The following is a 19,498-nucleotide window of genomic DNA, read 5'->3' on the forward strand; positions in this document are numbered from 1 at the left end:
GATTTTAGATGTTTGCTAGCTAGTAGGAAATGAATGCAAATTAATGACAACCAATGACCATACTAAGCTTCTGTAAAGGGTCAGAAAAAAAAAGAAGGCCTTGTCATTCCCCAAGAAACCATCATAAACTTTCTGGAGGTATCGGGCCATGTAGACACGGAGTTCTGTTCACACCTGTGATATGAGCAGTGACAATCACTGTATGGCTCACTATGCCTCTCACCTACTGCAGTCACCTGTCATCAATTTCTTATTGATTTTAAGAGCACACTGATTTCAGCAACATGAACAAAAGCTGTAGAACTAGCTTCTTAAATTTCAACTAAGTGCAGCCATATTACACAATTTTCTAAATTACAGCTGTAACTAAATATGTGAATGAAGTCATTCTCTGGCTTCATGACCCTGATTTCCAACGTGTTGACACCAATTTGGATTCACTTAATTAATAAATGATTTCTTAAATTAGCCTTCTGATAATTACACTTCATTTTTTTAATCTATAAAATATCTGAATACTTTTCAACTTTTCCTGTGATCACATTTTACTACTAATTTTATTCCCCTCAACTTCTTCTTGACTTATTTCTCTCAAAAGTTTTGATATTTTACTTAAACCAATTATTGTGCATGTTTCTCATTCAGAAATATAAACAATTAGACTTTATTAAAGGGTAATTTCTGTACTGAAATTGAACAGGATTTTTGTATTCTCTATCGTAGTGGTCTTGATATAATAGTTCAGACTAGGGCACAGGGAAGGACACTAAAATAGAAGAACGAGGTTGGTTAAAATTCTATATTGGTTATGTCATAAATGTTGGTTTGGTCAACGTACACAAATGATTTTGTAAGTGCAGTGTAACTAGTTAGTTAAGAAAAAAGTCAGTCTAATTAGTGCCTGGTGCAATAAATGAAAAGGATGAAAAACAAAAAGTTATGGAGTAGCTATTGTCCAAATGTATTCACAGGAGTTCAAAATAATACTGAAATCAGATAGATTATTTAAAGGAGGATTCTACCAACATCATCACATAATCAGTTCATCAGCAACAATTTCAAATAAATCTTAACAACATATTTGGAAAGGATTGATGAAATTCACTATTATCCTGTAGAGTAAAGCAATTATTGAACAAAATGCCTAATGCAGATACGAGAGGTGGAAGGAATGATTATTTTTCACTAATTTGAATTTTAAAAATCTATTTGTTCTCTTTTATCTCTATCCACTACTTTCATTTCTCTCCTCCACCAGAGGCAACATCTGTAATGTGTTTGAACTCTCTCCTTTTGTTTGCATGTGTTTTTATAAAACATTACTCATTATTTGTGTATCTTTGATTCATAAAAATGATATAGGGTTATAGATTTCATGTAGTTTCTTACTTTTTTCCAGTTAGCATTGATTTTTAAGATTATGTCACTGTATGTATAGGTAGTCCATTGCTTCTTTTTTTTAAAAGATTTTTTTATTTTTTAAAAATTTTTTTTTTCAACGTTTTTTATTTATTTTTGGGACAGAGAGAGACAGAGCATGAACGGGGGAGGGGCAGAGAGAGAGGGAGACACAGAATCGGAAACAGGCTCCAGGTTCCGAGCCATCAGCCCAGAGCCTGACGCGGGGCTCGAACTCACGGACCGCGAGATCGTGACCTGGCTGAAGTCGGACGCTTAACCGACTGCGCCACCCAGGCGCCCCAAAGATTTTTTTAAAGTTTATTTTGAGAGAGAGAGAGAGAGAGAGAGAGAGAGAGAGAGAGAGAGAAAGGAGGGGAGGGGCAGAGAGAGTGGGAGAGAGAGAGAAAATCCCACGCAGGTTCTATACTGTCAGCCTGAAGTGGAGCTTGAACTCATGAACATTGAGATTGTGACCTGAACTAAAATCAAGAGTTGGGCACTTCACCAACTGAGCCACACAAGTGCCCCGGTAGTCTACTGATTCTAATGGCTGCATAGAACTCCCCCCAGCAATGAGCATTAGACTGCCTCTAAGTCCCCATGATATGATGCTGTGATAAATGTCCACTTTTGCATCTCCTTTTGGATCTTTGTAAGAATTTCTTTGGGACTCATAATCTGGAGTAGGACTGCTGTGTCACCACAGTGGATGTGTATAAACCCCATGACTCAGCAGCCATTAGTCTGCAGGTGCTCTTCAGAATGGCTGCCCAGCTCCACTTCCTCCAGTGGTGCATAAAGGGTTCTATATGTCCACATCCCCATTGGCTCTTGATATTATACAGGTTTCTAATTTAGCCAGTGTAATAGATACGAAACAATCAATATCTCATTGTTTTAATTTGTATTCCTCTGATTACTAAGGAACTTGACATCTTTTTAATACACTTGTTGGCCTTTTGGGTTTCCTCTTCCATAAATTTCTTGTTCACACCCTCTGCTCATCTTTTTATGGAGGTTCCTATCTTTATGTTGTTACTTTGCAAAAGGTCTTGATATATTTAGGATAATAGTTCCTTGTTGGTTTTAAACACTGCAGATGAATTCCCCCAAATGTCATGTGTCTATGAACTTTATCCATATTGTTCTTTGTTGAACAGAAATTCCTAATTTTGAGATGATCAAATACTTTTTTCTCTTTTTTTTTATGCTCTTGGGATTTTGATTTGAAGTTACAAAGATAACTTTGTATAATTTTGATGTATTATCTTTATATTTATGGATTTGCTTTTCACATATTGATCTTTAATCCACCTCGAGTCTATTAAATAGGGATCCAGTACTATTTTTGTTTTTATAGTACGTCAGTTTTTCCAATACCATCCATTAAGCAAACACACCTTTCCTCAGTGGTCTGTAGGGTCATCTTTAGTGTGTGTATATTTGAAACAAAGATGTAAAACTGCTAGTGTTTACATATATGATAATCTACCTAGAAAAAGCAATACAATCAGCAGCCAAGTGATTACAACCAATAAAAGGGTTGCAAGGTCTTTCTTTCTTTCTTTCTTTCTTTCTTTCTTTCTTTCTTTCTTTCTTTCTTTCTTTCTTTCTTTCTTTCCTTCTTTCTTTCTCTGCTTTCTGTCCTCCCTTTTTCCTTCTTCCCTCTTCTTTTTATCCTTCCTTCCTTCCTTCCTTCCATCCTTCCTTCCCTCCTTCCTTCCTTCCTTCCTTCCTTCCTTCCTTCCTTCCTTCCTTCCTTCCTTCTTTCCTCTTCTCTCTCTCTCTCTCTCTCTCTCTCTCTCTCTCTCTCTCTCTCTGGATATGTGTGAGTCTCCAGCTTGTCCCATTCTTTTTATTTCTATTGTTACCTTTATTTATTTTAATTATCTTTATTTCTCAGATATCTTTGTATTTGGTGGATTTCTTTTTCTTTCGCAGAGTCAATGCAGTTATTTCTGGACCTTTATTCTTCCCTGTAACTTTTAGAATAAGTGCACATGGATACATCAAAATAATTGTGATTGGGAGTCCAATAAATTCGTGCAGTAATTTGGAAAATTGATACTAGGTTTTCCCATCCAAGGTCCCAGAATGTCTCTTTACCTATACAGATTATTTTCTATGTATTTTATTAGTTAAAAATTAATATTTTCTCCATAAAGGATGTGGGAATTCTCAGTCTATAAGCTTTGATGCAATGATAACATTTCTAAAATTATATTTCATAGTTGGTTACTGATGATGCAAAGAAAATGCCATTGATTTCTATAAGTTGATTTTGCTTGTGGTAATTAGTTATACCTATAACTTTTTTCTTTTTTTTGAGAAAGAGAGAGAAGATGCAAGTGAGCAAGGGGCACAGAGGGAGGGAGAGGGAGAGAAGTGGGGCTCACCTGATGCAGGGCTCGAGCTCACCAGATGTGGGGCTCGAACTCAAGAACCATGAGATCATGACCTAAGCCAAAGTCAGATGCTTAACTGACTGAGCAACCTAGGTGCCCCATATACCTAAAACTTCTTTATTTCTTCTTATAGAATTGTTCTCACCCTTGAGGACTACATTCAATAATAGTGGTGATATGGAGCATCTCTGTCTTTTTCCTAATCTTGAAGGATTAGTTTTGATCTGACACACATATATACACTCACACATTTTATATACATAATTGTTGGGTTGTTAGATAATATTTGACTTAGAATTTTTGTATTTATATCCATACATGAGATGGCCCTATTTATTTATTCTTTTTTCTCCCTTTAGCTACTTTTGGAGTCAAGATCACACTAGCCTCATGGATGGCCATGTTTTCTGCAACAACTTACTAAGAAATGACTTTATTATCTCTTGAAAATCTGGTAGAATTTACCCGTAAAATAATATGGCCTTGGATAATTTGGAGATGGGAAGATTTTACCATTTAAATTTTTTAAAGACTTTTAAGTCTTAGTTCTTTTGGTGCTAATATTAATATTTTATATATTTTTCTCAATATTTGTTCCATCTCAATTAAAAAAATTATTATGTCATTATTTGCTTCTAACAACCTTTTTTTAAAATTTTTAAATGTTTATTCATTTTTGAGAGAGAGAGCAGAAGAGGGGCAGAGAGAGAGGGAGACACAGAATATGAAGCAGGCCCCAGGTTCTGAGCTGTTAGCACAGAGCCCGACGCGGGGCTCAAACCTATGAACTGTGAGATTATGACCTGAGCTGAAGTCGGATGCTTAACCGACTGAGCAACCCAGGTGCCCCTGTTTCTAACAATCTTTATATATATTTTTTTGATTTAAAAATTTTCTAACACTCTTTAATTCAATTAAAGTCTATAGTTATTTATCCTATCCTATTTTATATGCTGGAGAGGCAGCAGAGTGAATCAATGGAAAGTTAATTGTTTATATAATTTTGTCTCAGGTTTTTTTGGGGGAGGGGCATTACAAGATTAAATAACAAAGAAACAATAAGGTAGCAGATTCAACAGATAGTGTTATACATTATACACTGTATACACCGTCTGTCTTAAACATCTGTCTTATATATTGTCTTATACCTTGTCTTGCTGGTCACTGTGCAAAGAGAAGAGAAAATCCAGTTAGAACATCTAAAAGCCAACTCTAAATCAAATACATACCTAAGAATCAAATTTTAGATAGCCCATAATGAAAGCATAAAGACCTATCTAAAGCTGAAGTCTGACACTGAGACTTAACTGTACTCTAAAGAGTATCGGTCTGTTATTAAATACGTGCTCTCTGCTTATTTGTTCTTTACAGAACTATGTTTTCTTGCACAAGCCCATTTTGGACTCTGAAACAAGATTTTGTTGCAAATACTTACAATGGAAAAATATACAGAAACACTTGATTACCAAGCTATTAGGGTTATAATGGTCTTAATAGCTTGCTTTACCCTCTACTTGCATATCTAAAAGCAGAAGCAATTGCTTTAAGCCTAGATAAACCAATTCCCAATCCATAATTCTGCCCTGGGGATCTGGGAGGAAGGAAATAAGGAGTGAGATTTACACCGTAGAGGGATATCTCTTAGATGGATAATAGTTACCTAATTCCCATTTCCATGTTGTCCCATGGGTATTAGATGCTAGAGGATTCTTTCTCCAGCAGGTTTAGGATAAAGTGTCTCTGAAACTTATGAAAAAGGAAACTAGGCTGCTGGAATGAACTCTCAGGAAAGAATATTTATTTCTCCTGAATTCTTTTATTTAAGAATATTGAATTTCCATCTCCTCTTCTAGATAAGAGCAAGAATACTGCCAAGCCCCTTCTCTTATTGCCTCAAAAATCCGCTTCTGATTTTGAAAAAATTCTTAAAGAGAGTTGCATATAGTTAAGCAATCAGGAATCATAGCGCTACATCTTCTGCAGGGAACTTAAATTATCCTATTACGTGATTGCTCACTGCATGTATGAATACAGAGAATTCTTTTCCCTTTCCACTCGCCCCACCCTGGTCTTAGCTCTCATTGCTCTCCACATGGGCAACCGCCAGTAGTCCTCAACCTGTTTCTCTCTTCTAACCTGTCTCGCACCCTGCTGAGGACATAGACTTCTGAAACCATCATGTTCCTATGGTCATCCTCTATCTCAAATTTTCCACGGTTCCTCCCAGCAAAACACGGTCGGGTAAACTTTACCTGGCTGCTAAGGCCTCTCAAATCATGATCCCACCGTCCACCATGACTTCTTGGGACTTGCTGATAGGATTCCTGGCTCCAAGAAGCACAGACAATTCACACCCCCGGGGCACACAGCAGCTGGTACAACCTTTGAGCCTCTGTGGCTCCTTTCTCCTCAAGATGAAAGCATTTCAACCTCCTGCTTCTTTTTGAGGTCTTAGCCATCCTTCTTACTCAAGAGCAATGTTTGTTTCCTGAGTTCTCCAGCTCACACTCTATGAATTCTTCTATGAATTTCTATGACACTTGAAACCTGTACCCTCCTGTTTAATGCAGGAAGATTATGTATACACATTTACTTGTGAAAATCAATTTGCATATAAATTGGAAAGTGCTATACAAACAAATGGGGTCATTACCAATTAGCATTTGTTTCAAACTTGCAATACTGTATATGTTAGAATATAAGCATTTCGAAGATAGGGATCATATCTAATGCTTCTTTTCCATTTTCCATAGCACCCCACCTAACATTAAAAGTATTTGATAAGTATTATTGGATAATTAATTAAGCAATGAGAAAGAAGTGTTGGTAACAAGAAGGAAAAAATGTCAGGGGTGGGAAAGAAGCTCATTCATTCATTCAGTAACTATTGACTGACCATCTGCTATGCGCTGACAATAGTCTAGATTTTAGGATTATAGCAGTAGATAAAAGAAAATACTGTTCTGCAGTGTTCACACTGTAGCGGGAGGAAATTGACACCCCCCCCCCCCAATTATTAGTAAGACACACAGTACGTCAGAAGGTAGTAAGTGCTAAAGAAAAGAGAAAGGTTGGAAAGAAAGTTAAGGAGTATGCATGGATGAGGAGGGGATTGCTATTTTGGAGGAGGTGATCAGAGAAGGTTTCTTTGAGTTTGTGATAATTAAGGACTACAGTGAGGAAGTGAACTATAAAGACATCTGGGGGAAGAGGTTTTCAAACAGAGGTAACAGCCATTCATTCATTCATTCATTCATCCATCATCCATTCAATATCGAGCATCTATTATGTGCCAGGCAGTTATTCTAGGCCCCAGAGATACTATGGTAAACAAGACAAAAGCCCTGATCTCTAGGAGTATATCTCATTGAAATGCAAATAAACAATGGGAAAATAATCTCTCTCCAGCCCCAAATTACTGACCCTCTATCCTATGTTAGAAAGCCAAGCCTAGCCTTGGAGGATATACAGATGAACAAGCATTCCATGCCCTCAAAAATATCAAAATGTAGTGGGAGATAAACATGTCAACTTGGGCTTTTCCTGCTGCTCAAATTTCTGCTCAAACTCTAAGATGACAAAAGGCACTAAATGTTCTACCCCATCCCATTTCTGCTGCTCTATCCATCACCATTCTACATTTACAGGACCTGTCCCCCCTACCATTTACTTGCCTCTGTAAGCCTAGAGAAATCTTAGGGAAAATGGTCACAGCCAGAAGTTGCAGAAAGAGACTACTGGCTCCAACTTAAAAATACACCCAGAACTGGGGTGCCTGGGTGGCTTGGTCGGTTGATTTCAGCTCAGGTCATGATCCCAAGGTTGTGGGATTGGAGCCCAAGCTCAGTGTGGAGCCTGCTTAACATTCTTTGTCTCTATCCCTCTTCCCTTCTCCCCCACTCACGTTCTCTCTCTCTAAAATGAAAATTAAAAATTAAAAACAAAACCACTAAAAAAACCCCACCCAGAATTGATCAATTTCTTACTACCTTCACTGCTACCACCCTGGTCCAAGCCACCATCATCTCTCACAATACTTGCTAACAGATACGCCTGATTCTACCCTGTGCCTCAACAGTTCACTCCCAACACTGCAGCCAGAACAATCCTTTCAAAATGTAAGTAAGATCATGGCACTCTTCTGCTCCAAAGCACTGTGATGGCTTTCCATTTCACTCAGAGTGAAAACTCAAAGTGCTTACAGTGGCCTTCAAAGCCTTCTGTGATCTGACCTCGGTCCTGCTCAGTCTTGTACTAGGTGCCCCCTTCCTGCTCACTCCCCCCTGGCTCCTTGGTTTCCGAGGGAAGCACATCCCTGCCACAGGGCCTTTGCTCCAGACGGTCCTTCTGCCTGCAATGGTCTTTCCCCAAGACAGTCACTTGATCCACTCCCTCACCTCCTTCCAGTCTTAATGCAAATCTCACTGAGGGGATCCTGACCACCAATCTGTGTATTCCTGATCCCTTTACCTTCCAATGCCTCTTTTTTCCATACTATTGATTACTTTCTCACATACTACATATTTGACTTATTTATTTACTATTTTGTTGTCTGTCTGCCTTCGATCAATAGTAAGCTGTATGAGGGCAGGGATCTTTGTCTGTTTCACTGGTATACTCCAACCACATAAAACAGCATCTGGAACACTCATATCTGTTGAATGAATGGATGATAGCCTCTATCAGTGTTTGCTGTGACTGCACGTTTACTTGTCTGTGCTCCTAACTAGAGTGGGAGCTCCTGAAGGCCACTTGCTGTGTTGCTCATGATAGTGTTTCCAGAGCCTAGAGCAGTATGAACTGTGTAACAGGCCCTCAATGACTGGGATAAAGAAAGAATTTCTCTAATTTAGCTTTCTTTTGAGTAGGGTCCCTGTTCAATGCTTCTTTGTGTTTTCCATAATGCCTTACTCAGAGCTGGCTCTCCGTGAAGGTTTATGGAATAGGCAGATCCCCAGTTATAGATAGAAAGACACTGAAACTCCAAGAGATTAAGGGTGACTTATTTGTCCAAGGTGTCACAGCTAACAGGGGCCAGAGCGTGCACGCAAACACATGACATCTAGCTCAGTATTCTGAGTTGCTGCAAAACACCTCCAAAAATTCTCATTTACTACAAATTCTTCTTTGAACAGGGCGTTTTTTCTTAGCATAAAAATATACCCAAATGCAAACTGTTACCTATCAAAAAGAGACTTTTTTCTTTAAAACATGATGATCTTATAAAGGAGGTAATACAGCAAAAGTGAAACGACATTCAGTTCTCTTTCTCTGCCTCAGTGCACGTCGCACTGCTGCTCAGACTGAGAACGTTCTACATGTGGTCCGGGAGCACCAGGGACCTGTGGGTTGAGGGCTGGATGAGATTATCAGTGCACATCCGTGAAAGGCCTTTTTCTAAAACAAATTTTAAAAAAGGGCAGATTATGATTGATGAACCTAGCATTAGGGTAATGTTATCAGAGATACTTTCTATTTCTGTCCTTTGTGGAGAGGTCAGATTATAATCATGTTAGAACTGAACACAGTGCTTTATTAATGTTTCATGAGTGAGTTGTAATCAGCCTAGCTGGGTGTGGGTAAATTAAACCAATTCTTGACGTATGAACTCAATGCATTCAGAATTTATTGAACTATCTACTCAAAGTGTCTATATTGCTTTTCCAGCTTTTCCAATGAGGCCAAAATTTGAATTTCACAGTTTGGTAAAACACAATCCTTGTCACTATATTTACAAGGTATAAACAACTCTAATTAATTATATACGTTATCTCCCATAACTAGAACACCGATTAACTAAAAAAAAAATACATCCTTAAAACTTAAAGTGCCATTTCACTTTTAAAAAATTAAAATTTAGATGCCTATCTAAAAATTTCTACACATAAAAACTTCTACAAATACATCAAATACCTTTCCAATTGCTGCTGTGAGAGAATAAAAACTGATTTATGGTCAATGATGTCATCCCTTTTTATAATATTACTTTTGCCTTCTTTGCCTTGAATTCCTGAATGACATCTTGAAAGAAGGAGGAGGATGTGCTCATGGGTACAGAATACTAATCCTCACGAAGAAATGAACGTTTTTTACCACCCTGAATGTCATTTCTTTGGGATATATGACATTTTCATTTTATACTGTAGGCTTAGGACAAAGAACTCCTTCAAATAACTGAAGATAATCCCAGCCCAAATTGTACATATACTGGAGCACATTTTCTCTAAACCTATTTCATAAGAACTAAATCCTACATGAGCTACCCAGCTGGTACAAAGTCAGAAACTTTTAACGTTACAAAACAATATAAAAGAATGAGGGCTGTGTTCATGGAATTTGTGGGAAATTTAAACCCTTCTATATTTTCTGTTATAACTCAGGCTTTGTATATTAGGGAAATATTCATCCAATAACTATTCCTTCAGTAAAAGAGAGAGAGAGAGAGAGAGAGAGAGAGAGAGAGAGAGAGAGAGAGGCACATGATTGATTAAATTTCCTACTATTAACACAGATGCCTGACATTGTTTCTGAATGACATCAGTGTGATCATTTCCCAGCAGTACGATGGGGAAATGGACCAGAAACTGGAGCAAAGTCAACTAAGAACAGGATACTGTGAAGAAAAAGAAAAACTGCAAGCTGAAGGAAAGCAGTGCAGGAGACAGTGAGGGAGGAGAGCAGACACACGCTACTTTTCAAAAGACATCCTTTGCTCGCTCTGATGTCTAGGACTGTTCTTCTAAGAGGCAGCTCTCTCCGGCTGCCCATTAGCTCTTCTAATTCTGATGCAACCAAGAGTGGCAGCTATGGATGCAGAGCCTAGGTGACGCCATGGTAGCTTTCCCTTCCTAGTCTTCAGGGTCCCTTCTAGGGAAACCCAGGGAAAGACAACAGGAAGAATAAACACTTCCCAAGCCACCTGTTCTGTGCTAGCAGGCACTTCCTACACACGGTTGATTGAACCTGACCCTGCATTCTGGTGCTGCACGGAACCAAGACAGGGGGAGTTGGATTTCCCCAAATATGCGGGATTTTGGGTAAAGCCTTTCACTCCATGGAGTAAAGACTTAGTTCAAAAGTCTTACCTGACTCATTAATGGCTACAAGATAACAGGGATTTGGCTTAGAATAAAGAAAAACCCCAGTGCCTTGCTTCTTTCACTTTTTCACAAAAACAAGTTGGAACTTGTTGTTATAATAAAAATGTACTATATAATACATATAAACAATAATATGTTATATGTCAACTATACCTCAATGAAAAAAAGAACTGCAAAAATTACTATGCGTTTCTGAAAATGTTTTACGACATTTTCAGAAATGCACAAGTATTTATCCCTCATCTTTTAGTCAGTTATAAAACTTAATTGTTTTGAATACGTGAGTACATCTTTTTATTTATTTATTTATTTTTTTATTATTATTTTTTTTTATTTTTGGGACAGAGAGAGACAGAGCATGAACGGGGGAGGGGCAGAGAGAGAGGGAGACACAGAATCGGAAACAGGCTCCAGGCTCTGAGCCATCAGCCCAGAGCCTGACGCGGGGCTCGAACTCACGGACCGCGAGATCGTGACCTGGCTGAAGTCGGACGCTTAACCGACTGCGCCACCCAGGCGCCCCTGTGAGTACATCTTTGAGGGACAGTTAATTCACCACATTATATGCAATCTTTATAGTTCCTAGTATGTTGTATGAACTTGGCTTGATGACATTCTTGTGGCTTGATAAATACACGTATTTATCAATGTAAATATCAACGTATTTACATTGATAGTAAATAGTGAGATTTATTTTAAAGAAGCACTATATTTTGTCTGCAAGTTTGTTCAGCAGCCAGCACTTGAGCTGATAGAAAGACAATATATAAGAGGTATATAAACAGAAGTCAGGTAATTCATTATAGCAACTGGTAAGTTTAGTATCAGGATTAAAATGTTTCTTGTAGTTTTATTTATATGCAACAGAAGTACTCTGAGCAATTATAAATATAAAATAATTTATTACTCAAAATTTATACTTATAAATTTTGCTCTTTCTTGAGCAAAGTAAGAGGGAAAATCTATTTTAGACTCTAACTTGTCTTTATAATGTTACAATCATTTCTCAAGCTGTATCTTTCTTTTTTTTTTTTTTATTTTTTTTAACATTTAGTTATTTTTGAGACAGAGACAGAGCATGAATGGGGGAGGGTCAGAGAGAGAGAGAGAGAGAGAGAGAGAGAGAGAGAGAGACAGAATCTGAAATAGGCTCCAGGCTCTGAGCTGTCAGCACAGAGACCAACGCAGGGCTCGAACTCACGAACCGCAAGATCATGACCTGAGCCGGTCGGCCGCTTAACCGACTGAGCCACCCAGGCGCCCCAAGCTGTATCTTTCTCTTTTTTAAGTTTTTAAAAAATGTATATTTATTCTTGAGAGAGAGAGATAGAGCATGTGTGTGTGTGAGCGGTGGAGGGGTGGAGAGAGAGACAGAGAGAAAGAGAGAGAAAGAGAGAGAGAGAGAGAGAGAGGGAGAGAGAGAATCCTAAGCAGGCTCTGAACTGCAGAGCCGGACTCAGAGCTCAAACTCACAAACCATGAGATCATGACCTGAGCCAAAATGAAGAGTTGGACGCTTAACCCACTGTGGCACCCAGGTGCCCCTCAGGCTGTATCTTTCAATGAAAAATCCTAATTCTCTTTGATGAATAATCCTAATTCTCTTAAGATCCAAATGATACGAAACCATTTGGTGAGAATCAGGTATTTCTCAGGAAAAGAGACCTTTTAAAAAATCTTATGTGGTGATCACATGAACAATTCAATTAAATAATTAAATTAAAACTCAATTTTAAGTCTCAGTCAAAATTAGGTGTTTGGCAGTCTTCCATGCATAGATATAATTAGTTTGCAAATAACAAATAAGCTCTATTCCAAAGTTTCTTTATAAGGTGGTGTTTGGAATAGATATTGCAGGGGAAACAGTATTAGTCTAATCTGCTTTGGTTGTCAAGTCGATCTATAAAGCCGTATTTAATTAAATATACAGCTGACATTTCAGAGACTATCAGTGGGTCCAGGAGACACGACATTCAGAGTTCCAATCTGCAATGCTAGGTATGGTAAGTATAAAAAGCACTTGGGTGAGTCATGTAGCCTTCCCGGGTCTTCGTCTCCTTATTGAAATACAAATCTGTTCCAGCTCTAAAATCCTGTGTGTGCCTCTAAAGTTTACATTTCCTCCATCTGCAGAGCTAAAGAGTCTTCTTCCGCTCACAACTGCTGCACTCTAAGCAGAGGTCTCGCCCGCTGGAAAGGGAGCCTCACAGGGTAAGGGCTCGGGGAGAAAGAGGTAGAAATGAGATCTCAGAAAGTCAGATCTACATGGCTGTTGGGGCCAGAACATCCTGTTGGTTTTGGTTCAATGCTCACTCATTTCTTTCTTTTCTTCCACTGACCCCAAGGTACTGATTCTTGTTAGAAGACACGTTTCTTTCCCTTCTCCCTTTCCACAGCTCCTTAAATCATCATTTTATCCTGAGCACTGTGGATAGTAACACGGCCACTTTGATAAGTAGGTGATATCTGGGCAAGGTCATTTACCTCTCTGGGTTTCAAGATAATTCCTAAAAGACTTTTTGAGGATTAAAAGAATAATGTATTTGAAGCTCTAGCAAGTATCTGACAAAGAATAAACACTCAAAAATGGCACAGGGTATAAGGACTATCACTGCCATTATTGAATCTTGGTCAACCTTCCTATTGGGATGACTCAGGACCATCACTGGGCTACAGAGTAAGGTGACTAAGATTAGTGTATGTATATCCCGATTTGCAGCAGTTGTGAGCAGTGAGTCTTAGAATGAGGACAGTAGAGGAAAACATGTAAGCAGCTACACCAGAGAAGTCAGGAGAATGTCGTAGGCTACTAGCCATAGAGCTAGCTGTAGGCAGGGGTGTAAACTGGGCACCGTGTATAATAACATTCCACTTTACTAAAGGCAGAATTTTGTCATTTCATGTTTTGGTACATTTCTACACTGGAAGTGATCAAACAATGACCAATAAAAGCTGAGGCAGAAGATACAGTCACTCTACCAAAGCTACAAAGTATACATTTCCTCCAGGGCCTCAATTAGCATTTGACTGACTCATTGATCATGAGGCTTTGATACATTTGATTAACTGGTTTTGCAGACGGGAGATTTTAAACAACACACTTGAATTGGTATGGCTATAAAGGGAAGTGTGCTGATAGCTCACAATTTACAGAAGAAAATATAAAAAGAATATAGAAGTACATCCTTCATACAACAACAATGGGTACTCATAATAAAGAGAAGAAGTTTCTTCTTTTGTATAAGAGGATAGGGAGCGAAGGAGTGATAAAGTTTAGAAAAAACAAGTCTGCAAAAAAGTTTTCACTATAAAAATCTAGAAACTTATTTTATCTGGAATGTTTATTCAGTTGGATTATATTACTACCCATCATATTAGATGAATGAAGCCTCGTGATTTTTTAAAATATTTATTTATTTTTGAGACAGTGCAAGAGACAGCGTGCAAGCAATGGAGGGGAAGACAGAGGGAGGCACAGAATCGGAAGCAGGCTCCAGGCTCTAAGCTGTCAGCACAGAGCCCGATGTGGGGCTTGAACTCACGAACTGTGAGCCCATGACCTGAGCCGAAGTCGGACACTTAACTGACTGAGCCACCCAGGCGCCCCAGAAGCCTCATGATTTTTATGCAAAGCTAGTCAAGAGTGTATGGTCTTATCCAGTTTATATCAATACTAATTACCTGATGGTTTTGTATCCATAATAATTCTCTTTCCCTGTATTCAAGACATTCTGTGTATGATGCTACCTTGAGGATTTGCTTTTAGAAGCACAGATGCCTTTTCTTTTTTCAGTTAGGCATATCATTAATAAAATTATTAATTCTGTAGGCATTTCACTAATGAGGAGCACAAAGGTTGTATCTGTAATGAGTCACTACTTAATGTTTTATTAAAATACATGTAAGATGTTTCAGCATCTAAAAAGCACGTGAAAAGACAGTCAACATCGTTAGTCACTAGAAAAATGGAAATTAAACCATAATGAGATTTTATTTCCCATCCACTAGAATGGTTATAATAAAAAACAGGCGATAACAAGTGTCGGTGAAGATGTGGAAGCACTGAAACAGGCACCCGCTGTTAGTGGGAACCTAAGATGGCACAGACCCTTTGCAAAATAGGTAATTTCTTGGAAGTCAGACATAAATTTCCATGACTCAACAATCCTACTCTAGGTATACATCCCAAAGCAATGAAAACATGTGTCCACATAGAGACTGATACAGGAGTGTTCAGAGCAGCATTGCTTACAACAGCCCCAAAGTGGAAACAGCCCAAATGTTCAACTGATGAATGCATCAACAAAACATGGAGTGCCGTTATGAAAAAGAGCCAAGTACTGACACGGGCTGCAACATGGATTAATCTCAAAAACTATGCCGAGTGAAAGAAGTCAAACACAAAAGAACACGTATTAATCAGTTCCATTTATATAAAATGTCCAGAAAAGGCAAACTTGTGGAGATAGAAAACAGATTAATGGTTGCCTAGGGCTGGAGGTGGGTATAGAGAGTGACTGAAAATAGGCACAGGATCTTTCTGGGATGATGGAGATGTTCTAAAATTAGATTTTGGGGATGGTCACACCACTCTGTAAATCTACTAAAAATCATTCAATTGTACACTGAAAGCAAATGCATTTTATGATAATGATTAAAAAAAAAACACTTATAAAGTATGTCTCCACATTTCACAGGTGAGAAATGGGAAGACCATAGATGCTCATTTACCCAGGGCAATGAGGCTAGGAAACAGCAGAGCCCAGGTTCAAGAGCAGGAAATTATTAAACTCTAAGTCACACTCTTTCCAATATGGTATTCATTATTAGCACCCACATGAAAGGTTCTGTTTAATCAGTTGGGTGCGATCGTGTGAACAAGAGAAAAATCTGGTCCAACAATTTTTGGCTACTTTATTCGCCTGAATGGAGGATTCGTTCAATTTAACTAGTCTGGACATAACAGACCACATATTGAAATCATTGACATTATCACTCCTATATGATTCAATCATTCACCCAGCAAATATTTACTGAGCAACTACTTTGCGTCAGGCACAGCTCTGGGCTCCACAAGTGTATTGTGGAATGCTGTGACTGAGAGCTACTGATATGTAGCAGTTTCTAGGGTTGAATTTGTGGATCCCGTATCCTTACACTGACATTACTGGCAGCATTCAAGTATGTAAGGGTAGTATGGAAATGGATGGCCAATTCTAAAAATAAGTATAGATTTTAGAAATATAATGCATCATAGAAGTATAAATCCTTCACATTCAAAATACAAACTGAAGAAATAATCTGTTATTCAAGGAGGTGCATGAAATAACCCCATGTACCTGGAAGTACCAATTTATAGGTTGAAAAGTGTCAAAAATCATATCTACAAATTACAAAATACACGATATTCCCTCAAAGGGGGAGACAAGATTGCAGATAATATATACAAAGAGTACTTTTAAACACAGGACTACCACATGAGCAACAGTTTTCTAAAATAAAATATATTAAAAGTAAAATATTTCTTTAAATTTTTTTTAAGTTTCTTTAGGAGAGAGAGAACGCAGGGAAGGGACAGAAAGAAAGGGAGAGACAGAGAGAACCCCAAGCAGGCTCTGCACCAGCAGCACTGAGCCCAACGTAGGGTTCGAAGTCACGAACCGTGAGATCATGACCCGAGCTGAAATCAAGAGTTGGACACTTAACCGACAGAGCCACCCAGGCAGCCCAAAAGTAAAATATTTCTTTAAAAAAATTTTTTTAACGTTTTATTTTATTTTTGTGTGAGAGAGAGAGACAGAGTGCGAGTGGGGAAGGGGCAGAGAGACAGAGGAAGGCAGAATCTGAAGCAGGCTCCAGGCAGAGCCCCACATGGGGCTCAAACCCTTGAACTGCAAGATCATGACCTAAGCTGAGGTTGGATACTTAACCGATTGAGCCACTCAGGTGCCCTGGTAAAATATTTCTTAAAGAAGGAAAATATATGCAGTGCCTGGGTGCCTTAGTCAGTTAAGTGTCTGACTTCGGCCTAGGGCATGATCTCACACAGTTCACGGGTTCGATCCCCACATCAGGCTCTGTGCTGACAGCTCAGAGCCTGGAACCTGCTTCAGATTCTGTGTCTCCCTCTCTCTCTGCCCCTCCCCTGCTCACACACCCTCTCTGTCTCAAAAATAAATAAACATTAAAAAAAGAAAAAAAGAAAATATAGCTCCAAATTGAGGGGATCATGTGACTGACAGTGAAGTCCACAAAAAAGAGAGAGAAAGAGAGACATACACATACAAAATCAGGGGGTAGAGGCAGGAACCACATATAATCTGATCCTGTTTATGTGAAATGTCCAGAATAAGTAAATGTGTAGAGACAGAAAGTAGGTTAGTAGTGCATAGGGTTGGCTGGGGAAAATGGTGGAAGATACTGAAGGTTCTGGGTTTATTTATGGGGTGATAAAAATGTTCATAATTGATTGTGGTGACGTTTGCACAACTCTGTAAAAAAATTAAAATCCATTTATTTTTTTATGTTACGTGGGTGAACTGTACAGGAAGTGAATTCTATCTGCCTGACATATGTGAATTATGTAAGTCTTACTAAAAGAATGGACTAAGGAATATGTGAACTCCATTGCAAATGTGGACTTTATTTGGATTCTGATTCATATAAATAAGGTGTAAAAGCAAAATAAAATACATTTATAAGACAGTTGGAAAAAATTGGGAGTGAGTGAAACAGGGTTAAAAAAATATTTTGGGGGGTGCCACCTGGATGGCTCAGTCAGTTAAGCATCTGACTCTGGTTTCTGCTCAGGTCATGATCTCATGGTTTGTGAGTTCAAGCCCCGCATTGGGCTCTGCACTGACAGCACAGAGCCTGCTTGGGATTCTCTCTCTCCCTCTCTTGCTGCCCCTCCCCCGCTCATGCTGCCCCTGTCTCCCCCCAAAAATAAACAATAAATAAACTTAAAAATATTAAAAAGTATATATATATTTTGGGTCACTGGCTTTTTTAGTATAAATTCCTCACTTTACCAAGAATACTAGTACACTAGGGAGGTTGTTTGGTAAAGTAGTTCATTTCCATATATCATAGCCACATTGAGATGAAAATCTCCTTAAATAATGGATAAAAATATACCAAAAGCTATAAAGTTCCCACATGCAAACATTCTATTTATACATTTTTTTCCTATTTACACATTTTCTATCTGAACAACCAGGTATCTGTCCTATAGATTTAAAAAAGTAATGATATTTTCAATCTATGAATGTTCACTAGATGTTCTCTTAAAGACAAGTATATTATATTTTAAGGTATGTTTCATAACTTATAATTTCCTGCATGCAAATATATTCTCAATGTAAATTATTTGCTTTTTAATATTTTAGGAGTCAAAAAGGAGTACAGATTTAGCCGGTAGACAAAAATAAGAAATGGCCATTTATTTCAAGCATTTTAGAATATCTTATATTAGTCAACAGATGCTCATCTGATTATCTTCTCCTAAGGGAGCAAATATAACTGAATTACCATTCCTTTATTAGTCTTCATGAAAGGAAAATCCACTCCACCATAAAGAACGATGTCAAAAGACAATAGTAAAATGCTTGCCTTTTCTTCCTTAAAATTTTAACCTTGTGTTTACAGACATTAAAAGACAATTTGCTAAATAGTTAGAAACAAAATAAAACAACAGAGTATTTTCACTTCTTGAGGACTGTTCAAGCAAAAACAAAATCTCTCTTACCATCCTGTTGATCCGTACAAAGTCTTCAGGTTTTTTTGCCCAAGGGGGAAGACCAACGTCATTTACCACAATTTCATCTTCTCTGACTCCAAGATTGTATCCATTACTGTTGACAAACATCTCTGGTAGGTAATAGAACTCTGGAATTAGTTCCTGCCAGGAAGAAAAATGTGACATATTAAATCACTTTAAAAGTGAGTTGAATAAAACTATTATAACTTGTTAACTATAAACCGAATTAAATTCTTTCTGTAAATCCAATAGTTTATTATTTAATTCAATTCTGTATTTGATTTTCTTTAGCTGAGAGGAAGAGAAGGAAGAGAGGTGAAGAAAGGAGAAGAGCAATATTTTTCTTGAACATTTTATTTGATAATTTATGTTTATAAAACTTTCAATCTTATCTTGCTACAATTAGTTAAAAGGGTTACAGAATCAACAATAGTTCCTAGTAGTATTATTAAACAAATATGTAAAGCTATATCTACAAGTCTGTGACGCTCAACAACCTTTTCTGAATATTATTAATACTCAAATTAAAAAAAAAAGTTGTTGCCAATAATGGTTAAAAATCATGTAATATCTTCTACTTTTCTTTTTGATCACACTGTCAATTATACTACATTTTTTTTTTATAAAATGATTCATAGTTTTATTTTATAATTTGACACAATGAATTACTTTTGTACCTATTGCTAAGCACAATGAAGAGATGATATACAACATGACAATAAGTTTTAAATGTTTAACACATGGCACCTGAATGGTAACTTCTTAATAAACTGGATGCAAAGACATCTTGTGTTATTTGTATATAAAGATGGCGTGAACAACACGATTCAAGC

At 37.8% G+C, this 19,498-nt stretch overlaps 1 protein-coding gene across 10 annotated transcripts in view; it reads right to left on the reverse strand.

The window, feature by feature from the left end:
* The window catches only part of NBEA (neurobeachin), a 681,254-nt gene that overhangs the window by 45,080 nt on the left and 616,676 nt on the right, over nucleotides 1–19,498 (reverse strand). For all 10 annotated transcript variants that reach the window (XM_058687599.1, XM_058687578.1, XM_058687548.1 and 7 more), the window contains one exon: nucleotides 18,654–18,806. In XM_058687599.1, the coding sequence (XP_058543582.1) occupies nucleotides 18,654–18,806 (153 nt within the window). The remainder of the gene's footprint in view (nucleotides 1–18,653; nucleotides 18,807–19,498) is intronic.

The sequence above is a fragment of the Neofelis nebulosa genome, chromosome 1 (assembly GCF_028018385.1).
Source record: "Neofelis nebulosa isolate mNeoNeb1 chromosome 1, mNeoNeb1.pri, whole genome shotgun sequence".
In the NCBI taxonomy this organism is placed as follows: Eukaryota; Metazoa; Chordata; class Mammalia; order Carnivora; family Felidae; genus Neofelis; species Neofelis nebulosa.